General features: G+C 45.7%; 1 protein-coding gene across 1 annotated transcript in view; it reads right to left on the minus strand.

The window, feature by feature from the left end:
* Positions 1-266: 266 nt before the first annotated feature.
* The window catches only part of MCF2L2 (MCF.2 cell line derived transforming sequence-like 2), a 168,831-nt gene continuing 141,153 nt past the window's right edge, over positions 267-27,944 (minus strand). Inside the window, exons 19-26 of the mRNA XM_033150739.1 lie at positions 26,658-26,750; positions 22,410-22,502; positions 18,234-18,359; positions 16,323-16,544; positions 11,200-11,292; positions 10,206-10,284; positions 6,668-6,740; positions 267-736 (exon numbers count right to left, since the gene is read on the minus strand). Of these exons, the coding sequence (XP_033006630.1) occupies positions 478-736; positions 6,668-6,740; positions 10,206-10,284; positions 11,200-11,292; positions 16,323-16,544; positions 18,234-18,359; positions 22,410-22,502; positions 26,658-26,750 (1,038 nt within the window). The 3' untranslated portion in view covers positions 267-477. The remainder of the gene's footprint in view (positions 737-6,667; positions 6,741-10,205; positions 10,285-11,199; positions 11,293-16,322; positions 16,545-18,233; positions 18,360-22,409; positions 22,503-26,657; positions 26,751-27,944) is intronic.

The following is a 27,944-nucleotide window of genomic DNA, read 5'->3' on the forward strand; positions in this document are numbered from 1 at the left end:
TGAAAGTCCAACACTATGTGCCCAAGCCATCGCTTGATTTTGCACTCATTACTTGATGCTCCAAGTGATAAAAGTCCCAAGCATCATGCAATAATCAAGTCATAAGGGATGAAAGGATGTCCTGTCCATTCTTGTGTGAAGTGGCCCAGCACTTTCCATAACAGCCAAGGCAAGTTCAGTAAGGGCTCGTTCACACTTCTTGTCCTGCTGCTTCTCCCCCCCCCCCAAGAGCAATCGACAATTCACGTTTTCTTTGGATTGATGCTTGCTCTGATTTAGCACCAAAGAGTGGGTTTTCTCTGGGAAAGGAGCGGGTCAAGTGGAAAATCACTTGGACCCGTGCTTTCTAGGCATGGGACAAGCAGAAGTGAGGGCGAGCCCTGCGTTGTCATTCAAAGGTCTTTCCAGAAATCCCTGCGTGTGTTCTGCCTGCAAAGTGTGGATCAGGACCAGAAGGCACCCTGCAGTTCATGCAGGTCACTTTGAACCCCAAATTTCTGCCCTCTTGTCAAACTGCTGGTGTGGGAAAGGAGAAATTTGCTGCGGAAATTTGCGGAGAGAAACGGCATGCGCACCATCACCTCTAGGTTTCTGCCTTAGAGTTCTTCCGTCTCTGCACTGCCTACCTCTTCTCTGTCTGGCGTTGGGGCTGATGTTCCTGTCCCGGTTGTTGGACATTTCCAGGCTTGAGAGCTCAGATCTGTTCTCGCACAAACTCATGGACTTCCTGCCGTACCTTTAGAGACAAAAGAAATGCAACAAGTTGAAATATACTCGGAGTCAAGTGTGACTTTCATGCTCTTTATTCAGCTCATAGTAGTGAGGAAATGCAGTTCCCCCAAAACGTTTGCTTTATATACACTATTTACACAATGGGCCCCACGTGATTGGCTAATTCCTGGATACTCCTGTATGCCAATCGGAGTGCGGATTCACTTCCACCTGGAGCTGGATTGGGTGGCTCCTGCGGACCAATCAGACTGCTGCAATCTCAATCCTATTGTTCTGGGACCAGTCAGACTGCTGCAATCTCAATCCTATTGTTCTGGGACCAGTCAGACTGCTGCAATCTCAATCCTATTGTTCTAGGACCAATCAGACTGCTGCATTTTGGATCCTATTCAACTCAGTACATAACACAAGTGTTGTTAAAATAGGCACTAAAAGGGCGTCGATGTGCAATGGTGCATTGAGGCGATTTCTAGACTTTGGACTTCGTGCTCTTATAGGGAGGGTCCTTTCCAGAGTGCCGTGTGCCTGTTATTCCACTTGCTTCAACATGCCCTATTACATCTGGGAGCCCTGCTGCCCAGCTCCTCTGCCCTAAAGCCCTAAGGATCCCTCCTGCCCTAAAGAGAGGAGCCTGGGTCCTCTGCCCTAAAGCCCAACCCTCGTGGCACCATCAGAAATGCTCCTCTTGTTGTAGAGTTTCCCCATCTCACCATGAATATGTCACCCCAGTTAAAAACCTTCCTGTCAGAGTGAGCTTTTGACTGTAAAAATGTACAGTGAGAGTTGGAAGATAATTTGCTGGGCATATACAGTAATGAGCATGGTAATATAAATAAGCGCAGCAAGCCAAGCTCAGTCATCTGTGGACCAAACAACTAGAAGAGAAACCATTCACAAAATTAGCAGATTGCACTAGCAGATGGGGAAAAAATGTGGGTTTGGTTCAGATTTTAATGCAAACTTCCCTAAGTCCCATTTTTTTTTATGCAGTACAAAAACTGGAATGAAGCTATCCTTTGAAATTTGCACCTCTCCATATCTCGCAATGCAAAACTTATCCAACCGATAATGTGTACCAAAAAAAGCATATATATTAGAGGAAAGTGTCAAATTAAAAATGCTCATATAAGTGAAAATGACATACCAAAATGCATTAGATTAGGGAGATTGCTTGCAAAAATGTGAAGACATGGAGATACATGCATGAAAATGCTGACAATTTTCCATGAGGATTTTTTTTTTTTAAGTTGTTAAGTAAGTTTGCCATTCGTCGAATCAGCAAAATGTCAGGGGAAATGCCAATGTATGGCAGGGGAAAACCGGATGGGAAAAGCAGTGGAAACAGCTCAAAAAGCTGTTAGGGTTAGGTTTCCTTAAAAAATCTCAACAACTTTGCAGATGTCAGGAATTTTACTTTTTGAAATATGCCAACTCGATTGTTAACAGATGTGCCAAACTGAACTTAAATCTGGAGAAACCGAAATTGGCATATTTGCCCATCTCTGTTGCCTTCCTCTGGGAACTACAGGCTGCAGGATTCTCTGGTGAAAGGGAATGAATGTTTAAAATACAGTAGTTTAAAAATGTAGTGCAGAGATACCAGAAATGCCGCCAGCCTTCTGGAACATGCATCCATTATACTGCTTTACAAACTGCAGGGCTCAAATGCCAGGGGGACTCTCAGCAGAGTACAGAACACGCAAATCAACAGCAGCTACTGCTTTGGGGTCAAAGGAAAACATCTCCACTGCTGAACTGCCCACACACGCCCAATTCGTTTGCATAGAGGATGCATAAACCTTCTTGCTTTCCCCAGCACAATAGCTGCTCTCTGAAATGGTAGGTAGGAAGGAAAAGTGTCGTGCTGCAAAATTCCCTCCTCTTTTCTGCAGTTACTCACCAGAGGTAACTAAGGGGCAAAGCAGACGTGGCAGGGAGAACTACACCTGTGGCTCACAGGTCTGCCTGATTCATGTACAAAGTGGCTTACACGAACTGCATGGGAATGTGGGATGCAAACTCGTCAGGATGTGGTCCATCTAGCGTGTGCACACTGACTGACCCACAGTGGCTGTCTAGGGTTTCGGACAGAAGTCTTACCAAGCCTTATCTAGATCCAGGTAGGTAGCCGTGTTGGTCTGACGCAGTCGAAATAAACAACAACAACAAAATTGAAAATTCTTTCCAGTAGCACCTTAGAGACCAACTGAGTTTGTTCTTGGTATGAGCTTTCGTATGCATGCACACTTCTTCAGATACACTGAAACAGAAGTCACCAGATCCTTAAATATAGTGAGGAAGTGGGGAGGGGTATTACTCAGAAGGGTGGTGGGAATGGGTGATCAGCTGATAGGTGTGGAAAACCTGTATATTGCACTTTGAATTAGCACTTTGATGTTTGATAGTCCCACGGCCCTCTCCCTCCCTCCCGGAGCCGCGGAGCTGCGTTTTAAGACTGCAGCGATCGCTGCAGTCTTAAAACACAGCACCGCGGAGCTCCGGTGCCGGTCGGGAGGGGGCCGTGGCATCATGCCCGATGTCGGGCATCATCCCACGGCCCTCTCCCTCCCTCCCGGAGCCGCGGAGCTGCGTTTTAAGACTGCAGCGATCACTGCAGTCTTAAAACACAGCACCGCGGAGCTCCGGTGCCGGTCGGGAGGGGGCCGTGGCATCATGCCCGATGTCGGGCATCATCCCACGGCCCCCTCCCTCCCTCCCGGAGCCGCGGAGCTGCGTTTTAAGACTGCAGCGATCGCTGCAGTCTTAAAACACAGCACCGCGGAGCTCCGGTGCCGGTCGGGAGGGGGCCGTGGGATCATGCCCGATGTCGGGCATGATGCCACGGCCCCCTCCCTCCCTCCCAGAGCCGCGGCGCCGTGTTTTAAGACTGAAGCGAGCGAACAGCAGCGCTGCTTGGCTTGGCTCCAGTGCCGGTCGGGAGGGGCCCCCGGACTTTTTTTCCCATAGGAACGCATTAATTAAATTTTAATGCGTTCCTATGGGAAAAGGTGCCTCGCAAGACGAAATTTCCGCAAGACGAAGAGTCTTGCGGAACGAATTAATTTCGTCTTGCGAGGCACCACTGTATGCTTTTTGTATGATGATATTGTCAGTTTAGTTCAATATTTAAACACGTTTCTATCCAGAGATATACAGTGGTACCCCGCTAGACGAATGCCTCTAGACGAAAAACTCGCTAGACGAAAGGCATTCGCTAGCGGAAGGCTGTCTCGCAAGACGAATTTGTCAATGGGCTTGCCTCGCAAGACGAAAAAAATTCCGATTCCCCCCCCCTCCCCGTCAAACTGCTCTTCCCCCGTTGGTGCTTCGCAAGATGAAATTTTCGCTATACGACAGCACTCGCAGAACGAATTAATTTCATCTTGCGAGGCACCACTGTACACGGTTTTGTATTTTATCTGAGGTACAGGTACCGTGACTGTCTGTTGTTGTTTCTATTGCTCTACCCACTTCGGCTTCTGATGCAACCCACCTCTGGCATGCGGCCCCCAGAATGTTGCCCTTGAGGAAATGTGGCCCTCGAGCCGAGAAAGGTTCCTCACTCCAGGAAGGAAGGGCAAAGGAAGCAGTGGGCCAAGTAAAGGAGGAACTGGAGAATCTAACTGGGATGTAACAGAAGCGGCCACTGGGGAAAGAGGCAGCAAGTGGAGGCTGAGATAGGTGGCCCTATCAGATACGATGGTACCTTGGTTTAAGAACAGCTTGGTTTATGAACAACTTGGATTAAGAACGCTGCAAACCCGGAAGTAAGTGTTTTGGTTTGTGAACTTTGCCTAGGAAGCAGAACATGTTCCGCTTTCTGTTGAGTGTGTTCCATTTGTGAATTGAGTCCCCTGCTGCTATGAGAAATCAAGCCTTGGTTTAAGAACACTTTGGTTTAAGGACAGACTTCCGGAACAGATTAAGTTCGTAAACTAAGGTAACCACTGTACATGAGCAAAGAAGGGAGGAATCAGGCAACAACTCCAGAATATATGGAGCAATAAGCAGGGAACACCAGAGGAAAGGTGCCTGCACTGTGTAAGGAACAGTTTAGCAATAGTGGGCAGATAGGATTGAGCAAGCAGGACGAGGAGGTGGCAACAGGCTCCCACCCCACACCAGGATGCTAATCAATTTAATCAGGCTGAAAATGCCTTCCTGGTTTTCAGTATATTCCACAAGCCTCTAGGTGTGAAGCAAATTTAGATGCAAAGCAGCCCCACCCAAGGTGATGTTCTCCTGTTCTCCTGGTTATATCTTGGCTGTGGGTCCTTGACTTGCAGGTCTTGTTCCACTTGGCTCGGCAGGAAGGGGCCCTGACTGACTCCACCTACAAAACCTGAGCCTGCTGCTAAAGATGCTTGGGTTTGGGTGTGGCTGTGGGGAGAGTTGCTGCTGCTGTTGGTTTTTTGTATTTCAGATCTTGTGATTCATGTGAAAATTGTTCAGGACCGCCTCTCCTGGTATGTCCTGGGTATGACCTTAAGGTCCTCAAATAATAACTTTTTGGAGGTCCAGAGCCATAAGGATGCTAGGTTGGCTTCAACTAGGGCCAGGGCCTTCTCAGTACTGGCCCCGACTTGGTGGAACGGTCTATCACAAGAGACCAGGGCCCTGCGGGATTTGGCATCATGTCGCAGAGCCTGCAAGACGGAGCTGTTCCGCCTGGCCTTTGGGTTGGTTTCAATTTAACCCTGATGGTTCATTCTTTTGGTGTGATTGGTGCGCTACTTAAAAATGAGGCTGCAGTCTAAATTAAATTTTAAATTGTATTTTAATCTGTATTTTAATGAATTGTTTTATGATTTTGTTGTGTTGTTCTTGGTGTAAGCCGCCCTGAGCCCGGTTTGGCAGAGAAGGGTGGGGTATAAATAAAATTTATTATTATTATTATTATTATTATTATTATTATTATTATTATTATTACGGCATGGCTTTTGTCACGTTGCAGTCCCATTTTTTTATTTATGCATTTATATGTTTATGTACTGTATTTGTTATTAAATTTGTATACAGCCCTTTGTCTGTTGATCTCAGGGTGGTCCACAACATTAAAATACAATACAAAAATCACAAAATACATAATATAAGCAACAACAAACCAATAAACCTCCTCCCCCATGTTGTAAGCAGCCTTGAGCATGGTTTGAACTGTGGAAAGGTGGGGTTGTGGTGCTCATCTCACTTTATTGGCTGAGGGAGCCAGCGTACAGCTTCCGGCTCATGTGGCCAACATGACTAAGCCACTTCTGGCGAACCAGAGCAGCGCACGGAAATGCCATTTACCTTCCCGCCGGAGTGGTACCTATTTATCTACTTGCACTTTGACGTGGTTTCGAACTGCTAGGTTGGCAGGAGCTGGGACCGAGCAACGGGAGCTCACCCCATCACGGGGATTCGAACCGCCGACCTTCCAATCGGCAAGCGCTAGACTCTGGGGTTTAGACCACAGCGCCACCCTAAAATTGTGTATTTATGTATATGTGGTATGCTCTGAAGTGAAGGTGGATTGTATGACACCCATGTGCTTTCAAAAATGAATCAGCATACTATAAAATAGCATAAAGGTAAAGGAACCCCTGACTATTAGGTCCAGTAGCGAACAACTCTGGGGTTGCGGCGCTCATCTCTCTTTATTGGCCGAGGGAGCTTCTGGGTCATGTGGCCAGCATGACTAAGCCGCTTCTGGCGAAACAGAGCAGCGCACGGAAATGCCGTTGACCTTCCCACTGGAGCGGTACCTATTCATCTTCTTGCACTTTGACGTGCTTTCGAACTGCTAGGTTGGCAGGAGCTGGGACCGAGCAACGGGAGCTCACCCCGTCGCGGGGATTCGAACCGCCGACCTTCTGATCGGTAAGCCCTAGGCTCTGTAGTTTAGACCACAGCGCCACCCGCGTCCCTATAAAATAGCATACTAGACAGCAATTACCTGGAGGAGCTGAATGAATTCATGGGTGCATGGTACACACTCTCGGTGATTCTTTGGTGTAGTTGGCTTGCCTCTGTTAAAAAAGAAAATGAGGAAAGGTTGGATTTCTGTGGTATTCAACAATGTTTTACTCAGCATAGACCCACTGAAATTAATGACCATGACTAAGTTAGGTCTATTAATTTCAATAAGTTTACTCTGAGTGGTACCCTCCCTGTGGCACACCCTCCCATCAGATGTCAAGGAGATAAGGAAATACACAACTTTTAGAAGACATCTGATGGCAGCCCTGTATCAGGAAGTTTTAAATCTTTGGTGCTTTCTTACGATTTTATATGTGCTGGAAGCAGCCCAGAGTGGCTGGGGAAAACCAGCCAGATGGGCAGGGTATAAATAATAAAAATTATTAAGTGCCGCCCTATGTGATTGGTCGTGCACAAGCCGAAAGAGAGTGCCCTAGATCAGACGTACTACAAGTTAACTATGAGTTGCCCCACAGGCAATCAAACCAAGGATAGCATAGCTTTCCAAAGTTTGTCTTCCAGCTGGTCTGACTTCATGGCCAGGTAACCAAGCAAACCATGGTTAATGAAGGGTGCTGTGTTCACATGCAACATTAAGCCATGGTTAAAACAAACCAAGGTTTCTAAGCCAGAAACAGCCCATGGCTTCAGATCACCAGACAGTAAAGAAACCATAGTTAAGCTATTAGGCAGGGTTCACACTTAATAATAACCCACAGTTTCAGTAGTATGTGTGAACCGGGCAGATATGAACACCATTCCCAGGTTCTTGAGCTAACAGGGCTGGATGAATCATGAACCTCATTGGTCCACATGCCTCAGGTGGTGGGTGGAGAAGAGCAGGGGACTGTGCCCCCCATCGCCCAAATGAAGAGCATCTTGCTGGACTGTCTCACCAGAGTGATGCATGTTCTAGTTATCTCCCGCTTGGACTACTGCAACATGCTCTACATGGGGCTACCTTTGAAGGTGACCCAGAAACTACAACTAATCCAGAATGTGACAGCTAGACTGGTGACTGGGAGTGGCCGCCGAGACCACGTAACACCGATCTTGAAAGAACCTACATGGGCTCTCAGTACGTTTCCGAGCAAAATTCAAAGTGTCGGTGCTGACCTTTAAAACCCTAAACGGCCTTGGCCCAGTATACCTGAAGGAGCGTCTCCACCCCCATCATTCAGACGGACACAGAGTTCCAGCTCCGAGGGCCTTCTGGCGGTTCCCTCACTGCGAGAAGCGAAGTTATAGGGAACCAGGCAGAGGGCTTTCTCAGTAGTGGTGACCGCCCTCCCATCAGATGTCAAGGAAATAAACAACTACCTGACTTTTAGAAACAGGTGGGTAGCCGTGTTGGTCTGCCATAGTCGAAACAAAATAGAAAATTCTTTCCAGTAGCACCTTAGAGACCAACTGAGTTTGTTCTTGGTACGAGCTTTCGTGTGTATCTGAAGAAGTGTTCATGCACACGAAAGCTCATACCAAGAACAAACTCAGTTGGTCTCTAAGGTGCTACTGGAAAGAATTTTCTATTTTGTTTTGACTTTTAGAACACATCTGAAGTCAGCCCTGTTTAGGGAAGTTTTTAATGACTGATGTTTTAATGTATTTTTAATCTTTCACTGGAAGCCGCCTAGAGTGGCTGGGGAAACCCAGCCAGATGGGTGTGGTAGAAATAATAAATTATCAATATCAATATTAATATTAATATTACCCATGAACTGTCAATTTACTGGCCATCTGACTGGTAAGTCAACAGTCACTGCTTCCTGCTACCTGCTCAATGCTGCAGCCGCTCTTCCCACCTTCCTGTTTACCTGCTTGTGCAGGTTTGAAGTTTGTTTGAAACATTGTTTTTTATTCACTTTCATCTTCAAACTGCTTAACATGGTTGCACTGAGATATATCTTCGTTTGCATTGGAGAATATGACATGCAACAATTACAGCAAAGGCACAGCCATCTGGACAAGTCGCTGCTGATGACCGTGAATCTGTCTAACCCATCCTTTGTTGGTGGCTATGGTGTGAATTGCATGGTTTTAATATGCGATGTGCGAATAAGCTCTTCCTTTCCCCCCCCGTCTGTGTATATGCCTGTCTTGCCTGTGGCATCTTCAGACCCCGAAAGCAGGAAGGTTATACCGGTAGTTCATATTACCTACACATGTAAAACGCAATATGCGTAGGCCCAGATCATGTGGCCAATTGCTGGATTCCATCCAGGAAACTGACAGTGTGAACTAGATCTCTGTGCACCGGTTTTTATGTGCATAGGCAGGATTTGAATGTTACACCCTGGATGGAAACCCAGTGACAAAGGAGATGGGTGCACCTGAAGGACATATGAAGAAGAAGAGGAGGAGGAGGAGTTTGGATTTGATATCCCGCTTTTCACTACCTGAAGGAGTCTCAAAGTGGCTAACATTCTCCTTTCCCTTCCTCCCCCACAACAAACACTCTGTGAGGTGAGTGGGGCTGAGAGACTTCAGAGAAGTGTGACTAGCCCAAGGTCACCCAGCAGCTGCATGTGGAGGAGCGGAGACACGAACCCGGTTCCCCAGATTATGAGTCTACCGCTCTTAACCACTACACCACACTGGCTCTCCAGTTGGATGAGTTGGATCTGGCAGAGGTATCCTCCAATGTCACCTGGCTCAATGTGAGTTGAGTGATTTGTCGCAAGAAGAGAGGGACAGGAAGCGCTTTGTTCCCATGTGCTTCCCCTCCCACCAACTAAAATCGTTTGCCAGGAGCAAAGCACAGTTGGGATGCTCTGCAGGAAAGCCTGACTTACAGCCCCTTCCACAATGTCAATGTTTCCTGCTCTTTTGATCGCTGAGGACCAACCAGCAGCCGCAAACACACCAAGCGTGAGAAGCATTATTGCTTCTCCCAAAGAATCCTGGGAACTGTATTTTCGTTAAGGGTGCTGGGAATTGTAGCTCTCCAAGGGGTATACTAAAGTTCCCAGGATTCTTAGGGGAAGGCCATAGGATTCAAATGCATGGTGTGTACACACTTGCGATGGTATAATTGCAGAAAGTGTCAATAATGTCAACAGCAAGTGTCAGAAGTGTGCCGTTCCTAAGAAGCGTCCAGCACACAGACTTAACCCAGCCTGCGCCAACCTTGGTGCCCTCCAGACATTTTGGACTACTACAACTCCCATCAGCCCCACCCAGCAAAACTGCAGATTGAGATTGATGGAAATTCAGGAGAGATTAAACGATCTGATCAAGGCAGAGCTGCAGCAAAATGAACCTCCCAAGGAGCCTGATTAGGTGAAGGCAAGGGTAGAACAGTGACTCACACAGAGACACAGTGGGCAGGCACAGCAGTGGGTGGATCTGTGAGCTCAGAAGGACCTATAAAAATATAATTATTTTATTGTTCAATACACGAACACAGTTCTCTTGTGACATGCAGTTTGGGAAACATTAAGCCCTCGGAAAAGGGAGGGATGGGGAATACAGCTGTGATGCACACATATCAAACCATCCCCTCTGCAGAGCCCTACCTCTGCATGCTTCCAGTTGTCCCGTCAGGACCTTTCTAATCTCAGAAACCCAGGTGTTCTTCAGTTCCACGGAAGCAGCCTACGGGAGGGGGGGGAGAGAGAGACAGATATAAATCACAAGTGATCCAGGCAGTCACCTTGAATAGCCTTGAATAGTTCATGTTCATCTACACTGCCATATGCCCTCTTTCAGATCATGAGAGTATTCCTCCACCAGGAAATCTGCCTCCACAGATATACGATTCCTTCCCTTCCTACTGATGACATCTGTCCTCAAAAAAGGATTTCTGCAGCCCAAAGGTTCAGTGATGATGAAGCTAATCCCACCCCACCCACCCCCATTTTGGCTTGGAGCAGTGTTTCAATGAGGAAGGAGAATATTGTGTGTTGCTGTTGTTGTTTTTTTAAAAAAAGAAAATGTTCTGAATGAAAATCCAGCTGGATGAATATTTGGGCACCTGGGGAGTATTTTTTTTTAAAGCCTACCTGAAGCATGGGGTAAATGAGCATGTTCCATCACAGACAGCTAGGAGCAAGGCAACTGGTGTGTGGAGCAGGGAGAATTTGTGAAGGGGAAGCTGGACTGAGCCCTAGGAGACAAGAGTCCACAGCCTTGAAGGTCCCTGAGATACCCTGGGGCAGCAACCGTCTCTCAGTCTGGCCTAGCTACTTCGTAGGTTGTTGTGATGGTAAGGAGAGCTGTGTTCGCCACCTTTGGTGGGGATGGAATGTGCCATTTAACCCTAAGCGAACTGTGGCGTACTTAACACTGTCTAGTGAATTTGCAGCTGTGGAGATCTCAGCTAGGAACAACTCGGCTCACGCTCTTATGAGACATGTCTTGGGGGCCATGTGTGACTCCCCAACAGGTTCTCTCTCACTCCCTCCGTCACCTCCACACCTGCCCAACTATCATACCGGTGGAATTAATAATATCTGGGAGTAGATCAGAGGAAAAGCAGGTGGAGATATGAAAAGGTTTGGCTTACAGTACCTGAATAATATAGACTTCTTCTCTGCCATTGTACCAGATCTCAAATTTCTTGTTATCGCCTTTGACATTTTCAGTAATACCAACCGTGCTCATCTGTTGAAAAGAGAACCTTGAATGTAGAACACAATATTTTGCCTCTGCAATACAGAATGATATTGCCTTCCCTAACCTTTTTTAGTTCATATAACAGAGCACATGAAATCAGTACAACATGCATTTGTTGTTGTTGTTGTTGTTGTTGTTGTTGTTGTTGTTGTTGTTAAGATTTATATAATGCCCTTCATCACAAGATCTCAGGGCAGTTCACAAGATAAAAAGACAAGGTAAGAGCGCAGGATAGCTCAGTTGGTAGAGCAGGAAACTCTTAAACTCAGGGTCATGGGTTGGGCAAAGAGATTCCTGCACTGTAAGGGGCTGGACTAGATGGGACCACATGGTCCCTTCCAGCTTTACAATTCTATGAATGTGCCAGGCCTGTAGACTCCATGATAACCAAGCCCACTCACACAGAGACCATGTATCGTTGCCTCATTTTGAATATCATATCCTGAATGGGGTAACTGTGCCCCTGAAGGACCAGGTGCGCAGCCTGGGAGTCATTTTGGACTCACAGCTGTCCATGGAAGCGCAGGTTAATTCTGTATCCAGGGCAGCTGTCTACCAGCTCCACCTGGTACGCAGGCTGAGACCCTACCTGCCCGCGGACTGTCTCACCAAAGTGGTGCATGCTCTGGTTATCTCCCGCTTGGACTACTGCAATGCGCTCTATGTGGGGCTGCCTTTGAAGGTGACCCGGAAACTGCAATTAATCCAAAATGCGGCAGCTAGACTGGTGACTGGGAGTGGCCGCCGAGACCACATAACACCGGTCCTGAGAGATCTGCATTGGCTCCCAGTACGTTTCCGAGCACAATTCAAAGTGTTGGTGCTGACCTTTAAAGCCCTAAACGGCCTCGGTCCTGTATACCTGAAGGAGCGTCTCCACCCCCATCATTCAGCCCGGACACTGAGATCCAGCGCCGAGGGCCTTCTGTCTGTTCCCTCACTGCGAGAAGCAAAACTACAGGGAACCAGGCAGAGGGCCTTCTCGGTAGTGGCGCCCGCCCTGTGGAACGCCCTCCCATCACAGGTCAGGGAAATAAACAACTACCTGACATTCAGAAAAAACCTGAAGGCAGCCCTTTTTAGGGAAGTTTTTAATGTTTGATATTGTTGTATTTGGTTTCTGTTGGAAGCCGCCCAGAGTGGCTGGGGAAATCCAGCCAGATGGGCGGGGTACAAATAATAAATATTATTATTATTATATTATTATATCAACTGTTTTGAGGATGGAATGGGGAGGAAGAGAACCATGTGCTCCATCTTGGTCACCTGGGAAGATAAAGGTGGTATATACAGGTGAAACTCAAAAAAATAGAATATCGTGGAAAAGTCCATTTATGTAAGCAATTGTTTTCATTAGCTACTGGAGTTTAATATATGAGATAGACTCATGACATGCAAAGCGAGATATTTCAAGCCTTTGCTTGTTATAATTGTGGTGATTATGGCATGCAGCTGATGAAAACCCCAAAGTTTAAATTGTTAATTTGGGGTTCTCATCAGCTGTGCGCCATAATCATCACAATTATAACAAATAAAGGCTTGACATAGCTCGCTTTGCATGTCATGAGTCTGTCTCATATATTAGTTTCACCTTTTAAGTTGAATTACTGAAAGAAACGAACCTTTCCACGATATTCTAATTTTTCGAGTTTCACCTGTAAATCTAAGTAATCATCATCATAATATAATAATTCATTATTTATACCTCGCCCATCTGGCTGGGTTTCCCCAGCCACTTTGGGCGGCTTCCAACAAAAGATTAAAAAATACATTAAAACATCAGTCATTAAAAACTTCCCTGAACACGCCTGACTTCAGATCTCTTCTAAACGTCAGATAGTTGTTTATTTCTTTGACATCTGGTGGGAGGGCGTTCCACAGGGCGGGAGCCATTACCGAGAAGGCCCTCTGCCTGGTTCCCTGTAACCTCACATCTCGCAGTGAGGGAAGTGCCCGAAGGCCCTCTGCGCTGGACCTCAGTGTCCGGTTTGAACGATAGGGATCTACAAAAGGTCTGATCACAGGAAAGTGCATGGTGGGTCATGCCTCAAATCTTAGCTTAGCAAGTCAGACTGTTTATGAAACTGGGTTTTTTCTCCTGGGGCCAAGAGAATACTTCAAAAGCAGGCAGAGCCTGCTGTATTACTGAAAGTCTTACACAAGAAGTGACGCTGAAATGCTACAAGCACCTGCTGAAACAAAAGCTGAAATTGCTGCTTAGTTTGTTTACAGTGTACAATCCCCCCTTCTCCTTCCATGTGAAGGCAGAAGTTGTACAGTTCTCCCCCCCCCCCCCTGATAAAAAGAAAAAGCCAGCAACCCAAAGGCAAGTGTGGAAACGCAATGCTAAAAGCAGTTCTAAAACAAGAAAGATGCAGAATCATCCTCCTCGAGTTTGCAAGACAAATTTAGTTGTCGCCAAAACAAAATAAAAAATAAAAATAAAATTCTTTCCAGTAGCACCTTAGAGACCAACTGAGTTTGTTCTTGGTATGAGCTTTCGTGTGCATGCACACTTCTTCAGATACACTGAAACGGAAGTCACCAGACCCTTATATATAGTGAGAGGGTGGGGAGGGGTATTACTCAGAAGGGTGGTGGGAATGGGGGATTGGCTGATAGGGGTGGAAAACCTGTTGACGACTCTTAACGACTGCAATTGGTTTTACAGGGGGGAAAACAAGGGGTGAGATGGCTAAAGATAGCTTTGGTCATGTATAATGAGATAAGAATCCAATGTCTTTGTTCAGACCAGGTCTCTCTGTGGTTTTAAGTTTGGTAATGAGTTGCAATTCAGCAACTTCTCTTTCCAGTCTATTTCTGAAATTCCTTTGTAGTAAGACAGCTACTTTGAGATCTTGTATAGAATGTCCTGGGAGACTGAAGTGTTCTCCTACTGGTTTCTCTGTCTTGTGATTCCTGATATTAGTTGTCCCCGTTGCTATTGATTTAACTGATTTTACTACCCGCCCTTCAACCTAAGCTCTTGGGGTGGGTTACAGCAGTTAAAATACAACATTAAAAACAGTTTCAAAACACTTTATAATCATAAAAGGGTGGGTCCTAAAGATGTAAAGATACATATATCAAAAGCCAGGGGACAGGATACTTGCAGGGTTCAGCTGACCACAGACCTTGCCAACCCTTGCACATCTTGGCTTGCATAATCTCGAAGAGTGGGGTTGGCTGGAGGGATGAATGCTGTATTCTTTTTTTAATTATTATTTATTTTCAGGAATTTTATTACAATTTGAAACCAGACAATGCAAGTGCATGGGATATACATTCATACATGGATTTTTTTTTCTAATCAGAAAACAAGTCATATTTCTTATATAATACACAGGAGACATTTTTAAACAAGATCGGGGCTCCCACAGCCTCCCACTCAAACATCCATTCAACCCTCCCATGCCAATTTGCCTCTCTTGGTTTCACAGTGAGAATGCACATCGGCTTTGGACATTGTAAATACACAAAAGATGCACCTTAGCTGGTCAAATAAAGAGTTCAGCCAGTAATGCTACCAGTAATTTTTATTTCATTCCCTCCAATGCACAGCTGTTAAAAAGCAGCTTCCATCACACATTTTGAAAATTGGAGTTAAAAGTTTATCCTTTTGAATTTGAAGACCAAATTAATGTATGTTAAATAGACTCAAGCTTATACAAATGAAAGGGGTTCTATCTGGTTTCATCAATGCAACAGTGTTCAGTGCTACTGTCCTAGAAAATGTGGAACGTGTTTGGAAGCAAGTTGGGTTTGCAACATGCTGTATTCTGAGAGGGAATGGTTCCAGCTGCTTTGAAGGAGGCAGTAGTAGCACATCCCCTCCTGAAGATGCCCTCTTGGGACTCGGAGGTATTAGATTGCAAATGCCCCTTTTTAGGATAAGGTATTTGAGAGAATGGTGTCTTAGCAAATGTAGTTGTGCTTGGATGAAGCTGAGTATCTGGGTCTTTTTCAATCCAGATTCCACCCTGGTTTCAGCACATAAATTGGTTTGGTCACCCTGATCGCCTTTATAGAGAGCACTACCCTATGGGTGATATGATAGCCATGTTCAAATATATAAAAGGATGTCATATAGAGGAGGGCGAAAGGTTGTTTTCTGCTGCTCCAGAGAAGCAAACATGGAGCAATGGATTCAAACTACAAGAAAGAAGATTCCACCTTAACATTAGGAAGAACTTCCTGACAGTGAGAGCTGTTCGGCAGTGGAATTTGCTGCCAGGGAGTGTGGTGGAGTCTCCTTCTTTGGAGGTCATTAAGCAGAGGCTTGACAGCCATCTGTTAGGAATGCTTTGATGGTGTTTCCTGCTTGGCAGCAGGTTGGACTGGATGGCCCTGGTGGTCTCTTCCAACTCTATGATTCTATGATTCTTACCAATATTTTACTTTCTGCTTGGGTGTGCAAATGAGTTCTCCGCGAGTTAGGGGCATCACATACGGTGTCAGTTGCGGGGCAGGTGAGCATGCCAAATGAAGTCAGGCAGGTCAAGTTGGGACCAGGGCCAGAGGTTCCCCACCCCTGATCTATCTCAGTTTCAGCTCGGCTTGCTCTCGCTTTGTGGAATCTGATGTAGGACCAGCAGTTTCATTGGCTGCTGCAGGGATCTCTTCCCATTATTTTCTACTGAATTTGTAGATAAACACAGATCTCGCAATACCATTACAAGTCTCCAGTACTCTCTCATCCAAAAAAAGGTGAGGGTATTCCTCCCATTTACAGGCAGCAGGCAGGCGCAAGTTTATTCCAGGCCATTTTGGTGGGCCTGACTCAGTGGTAGTGCATCTGTTTCGCGTGCAGAACTTTGCAGGTTCAGTCCCTGCCGTCTCCCCGCAGTCCCTGGAATTAACCCCTGTCTGAAACCCTTAAGAGCTGCTGCTGATCAGTGCCAACAATGCCATTAGAATGACCAAGGTAGAAGGCAGCTTCCAACATCCCAGTGGTATTCCGGATGTGCACTTTAAAACAGTTGGTGGCTTGCAGATTTCCACCACGACAAACCACTTACCTTTAGAGAATTTTTGAAGCTGTAGGAAGGAGACTTCTCGTGGCCATCGGTGTTTTCTTCGCGCTTCTTGCAGAACAACAGGATCTTTGCATAGAGAAAGAGGTGCCTTTGCATTGGCTTGAACCTGGCTAAATCTTTCACTTTGTTGTGGCCCTTCTTGTGATCCGTCCAAACGTTGAAGGAGCCTTGCAGGAGCAGTTTCCCAAGCTCGTGCACATCTCCCTAATGAAAGAGGGAAGAATTGCATGAAGCAAGGTGCTAACCCTTAGTATATAAGTCAGTTGACTGAATAGCTACAGTATAGTCCATGAAAACATATGCCTTAATACATTTGTTAGCCTCTAAGGTGCCCCATGAGTCTTTGTTGTTTATATTCAGACTCCACACACCCAGTGGTGGAGCATATGCCCGTGCTGCCCCAGGCGGGCGTGCTCCCGAGGGGGCCTGGGGCGGGGCACAGAGGGGGCCTTCCCAGGCGTGGGATAGCTGCTCGGGTGCACAGAGTGGCATGCGCGCTTTGCAGCCGGGGGCGGAACGAGCTGCCGATGGTGGACGTTTGGCGCACTGCCCACCCGCAACTGCCAAATGTCACCCCCCTCGGCGAAGACACCCAGGGCGGTCCGCCCCTACCACACACCCCTTCCTCTGCCCCTGCACACCCCCACCACCAAGAAAAAATGGTTATTGGTTTCACTTTCTAATTATCCCCTGGGTCATAATCCCTTTGATGCCTACAAACACAGAATTTATATTACAGGTGGGTAGCCGTGTTGGTCTGCCATAGTCAAAACAAAATAAAATAAAAAATTCTTTCCAGTAGCACCTTAGAGACCAACTAAGTTTGTTCTTGGTATGAGATATCTGAAGAAGTGTGCATGCACACGAAAGCTCATACCAAGAACAAACTTAGTTGGTCTCTAACGTGCTACTGGAAAGAATTTTTTATTTTATTTTGTTTAGAATTTATACTGTATAACTTGAAGAGTATACTGAATTGGGTTGGCCTTGTACTGGGTAGAAAGGTTAAAAAGCAAAAGGGTGGCCGCTTTCTAAAAATGATGGGGTCTGCTTTCCAAAGAGGTAAAAGAGCTATCATACAAATGACTTAAAATTAAACGATTGGCTTAATCAAATTGTGCTATTTAAAATGGAAATACCTTAATATTTTATTATTATTTAAAAGTGCATGCACACAAAAGCTTGTGCCCAGAACAAACTTAGTTGGTCTCTAAGGTGCTACTGGATAATTTTTTTAATTTATTTTTTTTATTATGTTATTATTTATAAATTTTGTATACTGCCCTTCATCCGAAGATCTCAGGGCGGTTCACAACACTAAAATTCAACATGAAAACACCAAATACATGACAAAAATAAGAACAACAAACAAATCAATAATCCATTCCTATAACCCTCTCCCCCACAAACACATTTAAAAGGGGTTAAAGAGGGACGGTTTGGCTGGTGCCTAAAGGCAGGCAAGCATCCTGAAACAATATTGCCAAGGTCTGGGTGAAAAGGCATGCTCTGTGTATCCACCCACCTGATCTCCAAAGTTGCTGGGATGCTGAGCACTTAATGAAGCCCTAAGGGGGTGGGGAAGTTTGTACGAGAGGAGGTGGCATTTCAGATACCCTGTTCCAAGCTTTTTAGGGCAGGGTAGAGTTGGCCCTCCAGATGTTGTGGCCCTCCAGCTCCCAATCAGCCCCAGGCAGCCTGGTCAATAGTCAGGGGTGCTACCAGCTGTAGTCTAGCAACATCTGGGGCCTGGAGTCAATGTTTAGGCAGCTCTGATTTGGGGCCCTAAAGATTTATCTTGTCATGGAGGAAACCAACAAGCTTGCAAATAACAGTAGGGTTTGAAAGAAGCCACTGATCTATATGATACTCTACATTGGCCAAAAGACACACCTCATAACCTGTAATTGCTATCTGGTGCATGGAGTCATTCGCCGACTTGATGATATCAATCACGGTGGCTAGAGCTTCCTCCAGTTCAGCCGTGCCTTCTGAATTCTTGCTGCATTTCAACATTTCCTGTTTTTGAAATGGGTACAAAAGAGAGACTGATTATGCCCGAGGAGACCTCTTTGACATTTCCTGTCACAGAAACATCTCTAGGCATAGATTTGTGGCAGAAGGTTGAGTGCATTCAAAGCAACCACTCACTGAAGTGGAATTTAACCTTAGTATAGCCGCTTGTTAAGTTTTATTTTCCAGCTGTTTCTGCACTGGATCAGAAATCCTGGGGTGCAGATGAGTGCTAAGATTATCCTTGCCATTTGGCGAGCCGGTACAATCAAGAGGGTGTATGCACGCTACAATAAATGATCACTTGGGTCTTGGTCACCTTCTGCCATCTTGACATTATATTCCATGAAAAATTACTGAGGATACAGACCTAACCCTCATCCGGAAGTGGAGGGGCCTGATGAAAGGGCACAGCTAGTGCTGCATCTGCAGCCCCAGGAAGGGAGACTTGGTCTGATCCAGCATCTTATGACCTTATGAAATTGCTGCGCCCCCTGTAAATTGCTGTAAATGCACCTGCCTGATCAGATCTGCAAAGGACATCATTTCACCAACAAGGGCAAGAGAGCAAACTATTATTTATTATTATGGCACTTTAAGTTGGTGTTTGGGCCACTCCCTTTCCTGACCCGGGCGCTCGAGTCACCTGTTTACGAAAAGGTCCACATTTGCTGGTTGCCAGGTGAGAAGACAAAGACATTCATGTCTCATCCTCCATCAGCTCTGTAAGTCTGTGTTTGCTCACATTCCCCACTGCTTGCTGCTCTATGGGGTATTATAAGCACCACAATACCCCTAAGTAGGAAAGGTATTTGCAATGCATGCTTCGCTACAGAGGCACAAATGGCCTTCAGGGAAATGAAACAAAGAACACCATAACAACCAATATTTTATATATATATATCAAACACACTGCTAGCAAATAAGTAGGGACTCTGCTTACGTGGCTAGTGTAGCATAAAAGTACTAGAACTAATTTATTCCTGCACTGCAGGGGTTTGGACTAGATTGTCCTCAGAGTCCCTTCCAACTCTACAATTCTGTTATTCTGACTAGCTTAAATACATCTTTCACACTCAGGAGGTGAACTAGAAGGTAGTATGAGTTGATACGATTTTATTTTACTCATTAATTAAATTTGTATACTGCCCTACGCCCGTAGGTCTTGGGGCGGTTCAAAACACAGTTTCACAAAACACAAAATGCATAATAAAAACAATAAAAGCAATTAACAATACTAATGTATACAAACTAATGAAAAATGCACTCCTCACAAAAAAAGAAAGAAAAGAGGAAAGCTACCTCCTCTTTTTCCTTATGGGTAGAAAAGCATGTTTGGGTGCATGTTTCGGATTCTTCTTTTCCATTTTAAAATAATTTCCTTTGCATGTATACAAAAGTCACTGAAGCAAAGATACAAGATCTCAGTTAAAACAAAGATTAAAAACGTGTTGTGATAGATGGGGGGTCAGCAACCTAAGGCCCATGGGCTGGAAGCGGCCCGTGGAGATCGTTTGACTGGCCCACGAGCCACCCCTGAACTGAGCTGCCCACTCACGCGCTGCACTAAACTGGCGCAGCACGGCATGGGCACTCACTTCTGCGGTGCCAAAAACTGCGTCTGTGCAGATGCAGATGCCAAAAATTGCAGGCTCTCTCTCACGTGCGTCCGCAGGTAAACCTTGCTGCCCCCTGTAGATAAATAGGGGGAAGATAGCAGTGGGGGGTGAATTGGTAGAAGGTTTCCTTATCACTACTGAGCATACTAGTCAAATTCAGATTGAGTTGTATATTCCAGTAAACAAACATTAGTTCCCAAACATATGGCAGGAAATGAAAGTTTCAAATGCTTTTTATTGAAAAAAATAAATTTTCTCTCTGTATATGCTGAAGATCCAGAAGAAATGGCTAAACATACCCCAACCTACACTGCCATTCCTACACTCAAAGAGATAGTTTCCCACAGCAGGAATCCTTTGTTTTAAAAAAATTAGTCTTTAAAGGTAAAAGTAAAGGGACCTCTGACCATTAGATCCAGTCGTGTCCGACTCTGGGGTTGCAGCACTCATCTCGTGTTACTGGCCGAGGGAGCCGGCGTACAGCTTCCGGGTCATGTGGCCAACATGACTAAGCTGCTTCTGGTGAACCGGAGCAGCACACGGAAACGCTGTTTACCTTCCCGCCGGTGCGGTACCTATTTATCTACTTGCACTTTGACGTGCTTTCGAACTGCTAGGTTGGCAGGAGCTGGGACTGAGTAACGGGAGCTCACCCCATCGCGGGGATTCGAACCGCCGACCTTCTGATCAGCAAGCCCTAGGCTCAGTGGTTTAACCCACAGCGCCACCCGCTTACTCATACTTAATCTAAGCACAACCACAAGGACTCCTGATTAAGCGTTTTAGCTATGCATTGTTGAATGTTAACTCTGTTCTGTTTTCCCTTTGTTATTCTTATTGTTTTTATTTAAACCACTCCACAAACCAAGAATTAGTACAATGACCACAAATAATGAAGCATATGTTGTAGAGATTACTGCAAATTTGATATTTTTGTGATAGACAAATGGCATGAGAAGATTTGGTCTATTTATTTGTATCATTTCTCATTCCTACGATCCCTGTTTATAAATCCCAGTAAAGAAGTTTTATATATATATCAGTATTTGAAGTTTTATATTTGAAGTTTTATATATATATCAGTATTTGAAAACAATTCACAGCATCCCTAGGTAATCTGTAGCTCGGCCATCAGAGACCAAGGCTTCACGTTGCTGCAATTCTGTAGGCAGGAGCGAGCAAGTTTACGGCCTTAGAGTAAAGGAGGGAGAGAATACAGAGGCAGGATGAGGCCATGAACAAGGGTTTAAAGCAGTGGTTCCCAGTTAGCTAAGTACTGAAGACCACCTGATCCACTACCCATGGCTCCGATTATTGGCAACTTTTTGGCAAAGTTCTTGAGCTTTTCCTGGATATTCTCGACGGTTTTTGAAAAATCCAGACATATTTTCGACAAACAAATCCTGGTTATGTCCAGGAAATTCCAGACATATGGCAGCCCTACCTCACAACAAACATGGCATAGCTGTCCTGGAAGCATTTGCACCCACCCAAGGTCAGCCAGGACCAGTCTGTTAGAAGGAGCAGCGCTACCTCGTGACATAAAGGTAAAAGTAAAGGACCTCTGACAGTTAAGTCCAGTCGCAAACGACTCTGGGGTTGCAGCGCTCATCTCTCTTTACTGGCGGAGGGAGCCGACGTTTGTCTGCAGACAGTTTTTCCGGGTCATGTGGCCAGTATGACTAAGCCGCTTCTGGCGAAACCAGAGCAGCGCATGGAAACGCCGTTTACCTTCCCGCTGGTGCGGTACCTATTTATCTACTTGCACTTTGACGTGCTTTCGAACTGCTAGGTTGGCAGGAGCTGGGACCGAGCAACGGGAGCTCACCCCATTGCGGGGATTCGAACCGCTGACCTTCTGATCGGCAAGCCCTAGGCTCTGTGGTTTAGACCACAGCACCACCCGCGTCCCACCTCATGACATAGCGTTGCTAGAAAGCAAAGTGGTGGGTTTAGCTACTCAGCAAGTGCTTTCGGCTCAGCCTCTAAAGCAGGCATCCCCTTCAGACGTTTTGGCCTACAACTCCCATGATCCCTAGCTAACAGGACCAGTGGTCAGGGATGATGGGAATTGTAGTCCAAAACATCTGGAGGGCCAAAGGTTAGGGATGCCTGCTCTGAAGCCACAAGTCCTTTTTCACACACCCCAAATCCCAGGCCTTTCTACGCAATCTACATGCTAATAATCCTCACTTGTGGGATTGCAATGCTTAAGGTGTTCCAAATCTACAGTAAATCCAAATTAAGCGGGGAAATAATACAGAAGAGCGTTTTGACGAGGACAACAACATGCACAAAACCTGCAAGCGCGGAACTGCAGAGTGTTTTCAGGTACCATTATGCTAATTTCTCTAACACCGGCTTTCTCCTCCCCTTCAAGGTTGAGCAGTCATGGGATTCTGTGGAGCGACTGCAGGCTAGCCTAAGACAAGCATACCTTCAGTAGCAGCTGGTACTTGGTAATCCTCTGGACTGGCTTCAAGAGATAAGCGTCAAGCGAGAGTTTTTGGTCCAGTTTCCGCTGGCACTCCTGGAAAAGAAAAAGCGAAAGGTGGGGGTGTAATGATGCTAGGTTGTTGTTGTTGTTGTTTTGCCAATTCGCCCAAAATCCGCCCGGACTCAAAATGGCTGCCAGATACCCGGACGGGTCCGGGAAAACCCGAATGTATGGCAGCCCTAAACACAACAGTCAGGACTGAATTACAGTTTAATTAATGGCGTTCATAAGTGAGAAGCTTGTTGTTTTTACGTGGTAAGCATCCTTTCCGGTTCACAAACACAGATGTCCTCTGGTAGCTTTCAAAATGAGGTTTCATGCAGCTTGCAATAATACAATTCAAATTATTGCCCCATGTCTCTGAAGCGTGATTAGGTAACTAGATTTACATTAGCCGAAGCTAGAATCTTGTAAATATATCTTAAAGGGCCCATTAGGACAACCATTCCCTTTTAGCAACAGTATCCAAATGCCTGTTTCGCAGGGTGTAAGGACAAAGCGTGTTCTCTTTCCTGGAGAGCACGTGTTGCGGTGGGGGCCAGAAGGACACCCCTCTGTTGTTGGGCGGGTTAGGATAGATGGTCTCTTGTAATTGGGTCTAGGGTGTAGCTGGGGAGATTTGAATGTAGCCATTTATTGATTGACAGGCCAGGGTCTATATATTGTTTAGCACGCTGCTTATTCCCTCTCTTCGCTGCGTGCATCGGATCTCCCGCCCTCCCTTCCCTTTTATTAGGCCTCTGTGTATGACCTTGCTATGCCTGTCATGGGGTCGTCTGCTTTGGGGCAGGGGCCTGGTAGGAATTTTTTCCATTTGGCTGATTGGATGGTGCCATCTGGGTTTTCGCCTACTGCGTAGCAATTAGTCACAACTTGTAAGGTTGGCGGTTAGGCATTGGTTCATTATGGTTGGGGGAGGGGTCAGAATTGACGGCTGCCCCTCCAATGCTGCTGCTGCGCGGGGAATTCCGTTAAAGGAATCCAGGGGCTCGCTATTGCTTTTGTCCGTATCCCCCGGCCGGGGGCCAGGGCCACGCAAGAGCCCCTGGGAACATTTGGGGAGAAGCGAGGACCAGACCCCCGGCTCCAAATCTCTCCCCAAATTGGGTTTTCCCCTTACTGACAAATGTCAGTTCTGTCCCTAGAGTGACAGATAGTCCGAACCAATGCCTAAGCAACCACTCACGCAATTTGTATTTTAATAAAGTTGTGGCCAAATTTAATGCCAAAAACCTTAAACTTAAATTTATGTCTGAAGTGTGAATTACTTGAGGGGTGGTATGGGGACCTCAACACGCAATGCTTGTCTGTCCCAAGACTGATGCTTAGAGAGTATCATGGTTAGCAGCAAGCGTGGCTTATTCCAAAGTTCCTCATCATTTATCCCAGATTAGTTAAGATGTCTGATTCATTTGCACTGTTTTTCATCTGATTCCAGCAGAACCCATTGTGAGAAAATAATAATAATAATAATAATAATAATAATAATAATAATAATAATAATAATAATAATAATAATAATAATAATAATAATAATAATAATTTATTGTTTATACTCCACCCATCTGGCTGGGTTTCCCCAGCCACTCTGGGAGGCTTCCAGCAAAAGATTAAAAATACATTAAAACATCAGTCATTAAAAACTTCCCTAAACAGGGCTGCCTTCAGATGTCTTCTACATGTCATATAGTTGTTTGTTTCCTTGACATTTGATGGGAGGGACGCACAATCCATTATCACAGAACCCATTATCAGGGTTGTGGGAACATGGAGAGGAGGCCCGCGGCCTACTTAAAGACCAGGAGCTAGTGGATACCCTGTGAAAAGAACGTGATCAATTCAGAAAACATCATGTCCCTTATTTCTAAGGATTCGTATTCTCATTTTAGGCTTCAGCAGAGTTTGGTCCTATAGAGATAGGTGGCGCCATAATAAAAATGGATGTCCTCCTCAGCTCATTCACTAGAACAGGGATGGAAAACCTGTAGCCTTCCAGTTGTCATGGACTCCAACTCCCATGAGTCCCAGGCAACGTGGCTAATGGTCATCACCGATGAGCAGAGCTGTATTCCAGCAAAATCATGCAAGGCTCCCCATCCTTGCACTAGAACTGAAATGGATTTTCCGTTTCCTTCTCCAAAAACTTTGGCTAAGGGATAAAGCAAGGGTAGCCAAAACTCATAGAATCATAGAGTTGGAAGAGACCACAAGGGCCATCCAGCCCAACCCCCTGCCAAGCAGGAAACACCATCAAAGCATTCCTGACAAATGGCTGTCAAGCCTCCGCTTAAAGACCTCCAAAGAAGGAGACTCCACCACACTCCTTGGCAGCAAATTCCACTGTCCAACAGCTCTCACTGTCAGGAAGTTCTTCCTAATGTTGTGGTGGAATCTTCTTTCTTGTAGTTTGAATCCATTGCCCCGTGTCCGCTTCTCTCTTTGTGCACAACCTCTGGCTGTGCTGCCTAAGGCTGATAGGAATTGGGTGAGCACTATCACCCAGAAGGCTTATTCCAGTGATAAAGTAAGGTTGACTAAGAGTGAATAAACAGCACAAGCTAAAAGTACCACCTCTCTGTATCTAAGGGACGTGATAACAGCTCCAGATAGCAAAAGGACTGCCTTTACAACATGATCCTTTTTGAACAATGTATTCATCATCTAAGGATCCACCCTCTGGGTCACCATCTACAAAGTTTAAAAGGGCAGTCGCCATCTACTAAACACTTTTCCAAAAGAGGATGCCTATCCTGTAATGGATGAGGGAGGTCGGAGTCTAGAAGCTGGGCTTCCCTTACACCTCCATTGGACATTTAAGATAAACATGGCTTTTTTTATAACTTTTATATCTGGCTTTATAACTCTGGGACTTCTGGGACATATGGTCGTAGAAAACAAATCATTCCTATGTGGAAAATATAGGGTGGGGGAGAGGGAGAAAGGAATATTGTCAGGTTTCGGAGAACCGGCTTCTTCCCCCCCATGGCAGTAGATAAGAAGATCAAATGAAAGGAACGTCTTACCAGTTAGAATCTTTAATAATCACAGCGAGAACAAAGAACACATCTCCTGGAAATGGCGGTTCCTCCCTCCTCCATCCCTATTAATCTACGTCACTTCTGCGTCTTGTAATCTGAGCTTGTACCCTCTGTGCTTTCTGTTCTAACACTTTCTGAGCCCTCTGTGCCTTTGGAGAAGGGGGGTGAATGCTGTACGGAGCCTGTGAATCTGTTAACCCTCTCCCTTCCGCTACCTGTTCCCCATCCAGTATTTCCCAGCTTCTGCCTTCTGAACTATGCCCCTCTGCAAACCACTGTTCCAAATCTATACTGTCCTCCTGCTCCTGGGAAGATTCAGGAGCAGGGGGAGGGGGTGGCTCCCATCATTCTTCCTCAGTGCAGCCCTCTTCAGCACGGTCCCTGACAAATATTGTGTTTTGAGGTGTGTGCGCTTTGGGGTCTATACATTCCTTCTGAAACCTGAGAAGCCTTGTGGAACAAAGCATGTCCCTATGTAGGAAGGACAGAGGTTCACCGAAACAAACAAGGATGAGATGAAATCTTTTCACACAGGCCTCTTCCAGACTGTGGCAATTTGGCAAGTAGGATTTAACCCAAACCAGCACATTTAAGGTGTGTTATTAAGTTAGATTCAGCACTCTTGTGCAAGAAACTCGCTTTCCAAAAAAGAAAAGAGGAGACCTAAGGAAAGTGCACTTAAAGTGTGGGATAACAATTTATTGCTGCACGATCACATGACCTCAGAAACAAATCAGAATGAATGCTCAATAAATGTCAGACGTCATATAATCTCTTTGCAAACTTTGTGCATACAAATCAATAAAGATGTCGTTTGGCAGGAACCTCCATAAGAGAAAAGGGAATGTGTGTGAGCTTGGGAAGGACAGATGAACCCAGGCACTCAGCACTTCTTTCCCTCTGTAGGGTTTATAAGCACTTGGTTCAAGAGTATGACCTTAATGAATACAGAAATAGGAGAAGCTTTGGCAAACTTGACTGCTGGGACCTAACTGCCTGTGTGTGTGTGTGTGTGTGTGTGTGTACTTTTAATGTATTTTTCTTCTTCTTGGCTTTAGTGGATGGGTGGTTGTCTGTTTGTAAGCCTCTCTGAGTTGCCTGCAACAAGAAGCAGCATCTAGTAAATTTAATAAATAAAAACAACCCATACCTGAAAGAAGAGGCTGTCTCCACATTGTCTCCAGAGAGCTTCCGACCGTGGCTTGTTTTGACAATATTTCTCATATATCTGGAGGTCTTCTTTCTGAATCAAAAAGAAAGTAAATGTTAAACAACTTAACGGAAAAATAAGCAACTGAACATCGTATTTCCCAAATTATTTATTAAATTAGGTGATTTGTATACCACTTCATATTTCAAATGAAATGTGCAAGGAACGGGTGTTTGTGTGTCATAATTCTGCCTGCCTTCTAACCATGGTTAACAAATAGGAAACAGACTGAGGAACATGTGCTTCCTCTGCACGGCCCCTCCAGCAGACTAATGACTTATCCCCTGACCTCAACTCTCTTTATAAAGTCCAGTGTTATCCAAGGCTAAGGCTAACAAGGGTTCCCCTTCTTTCAGATCTGAACCACATTCATATCTCAATTTCAGAGCCTGTTTGAGGGGAAATCTTGGCTAGCCTATGTGCCACTTTCCAAACTACACCAAACAGGTTTGTGGTGACGTTCCCGGCACGTTCACCCAAAATAATTCTTAATCAGCCTGCATTTGCAGCACACATTTAAAGCACCTCTACAGCAGTCACTTCTTCTGGCAAAATGGGAACTGTAGTTTGCCATTGGCACTATAGAGTTGTTCGGTTACCCCTATTCCCCTCAAGGAGAACAAAACCCAGAGGGGTTTAACAGTCGATCCTTGTTTCTTGGGAACTCTGAGAATCACATCTATGTGCGGGAAATAGGGGTCTCCTAACAACTCGGGATGCGGGTGGCGCTGTGGGTTAAACCACAGAGCCTAGGGCTTGCTGATCAGAAGGTCGGCGGTTCAAATCCCCGCAACGGGGTGAGCTCCCGTTGCTTGGCCCCTGCTCCTGCCAACCTAGCAGTTCAAAAGCATGTCAAAGTGCAAGTAGATAAATAGGTACCGCTCTGGCGGGAAGGTAAACAGCGTTTCCATGCGCTGCTCTGGTTCACCAGAAGTGGCTTTGTCATGACCTGGAAGCTGTACGCCGGCTCCCTCGGCCAGTAACGCGAGATGAGCGTCGCAACCCCAGAGTCGGACACGACTGGTCCTAATGGTCAGGGGTCCTTTACCTTTTTTTAACAACTCTCAGCACCCTTAACAAGCTACAGTTCTCAGGATTCATTGTGGGGCAGTCATGATGGTTAAACAGGAACAGAAGTGCTTTAACTATGTGGTGTGGATATGGCCTCAAAAGGAAACAGCTGCTCTGATGTAGGCAGTCACAGCTGCTCTGATGTAGGCATTCTAT

Source organism: Lacerta agilis, chromosome 5 (genome assembly GCF_009819535.1).
Source record: "Lacerta agilis isolate rLacAgi1 chromosome 5, rLacAgi1.pri, whole genome shotgun sequence".
Classification (NCBI taxonomy): Eukaryota; Metazoa; Chordata; class Lepidosauria; order Squamata; family Lacertidae; genus Lacerta; species Lacerta agilis.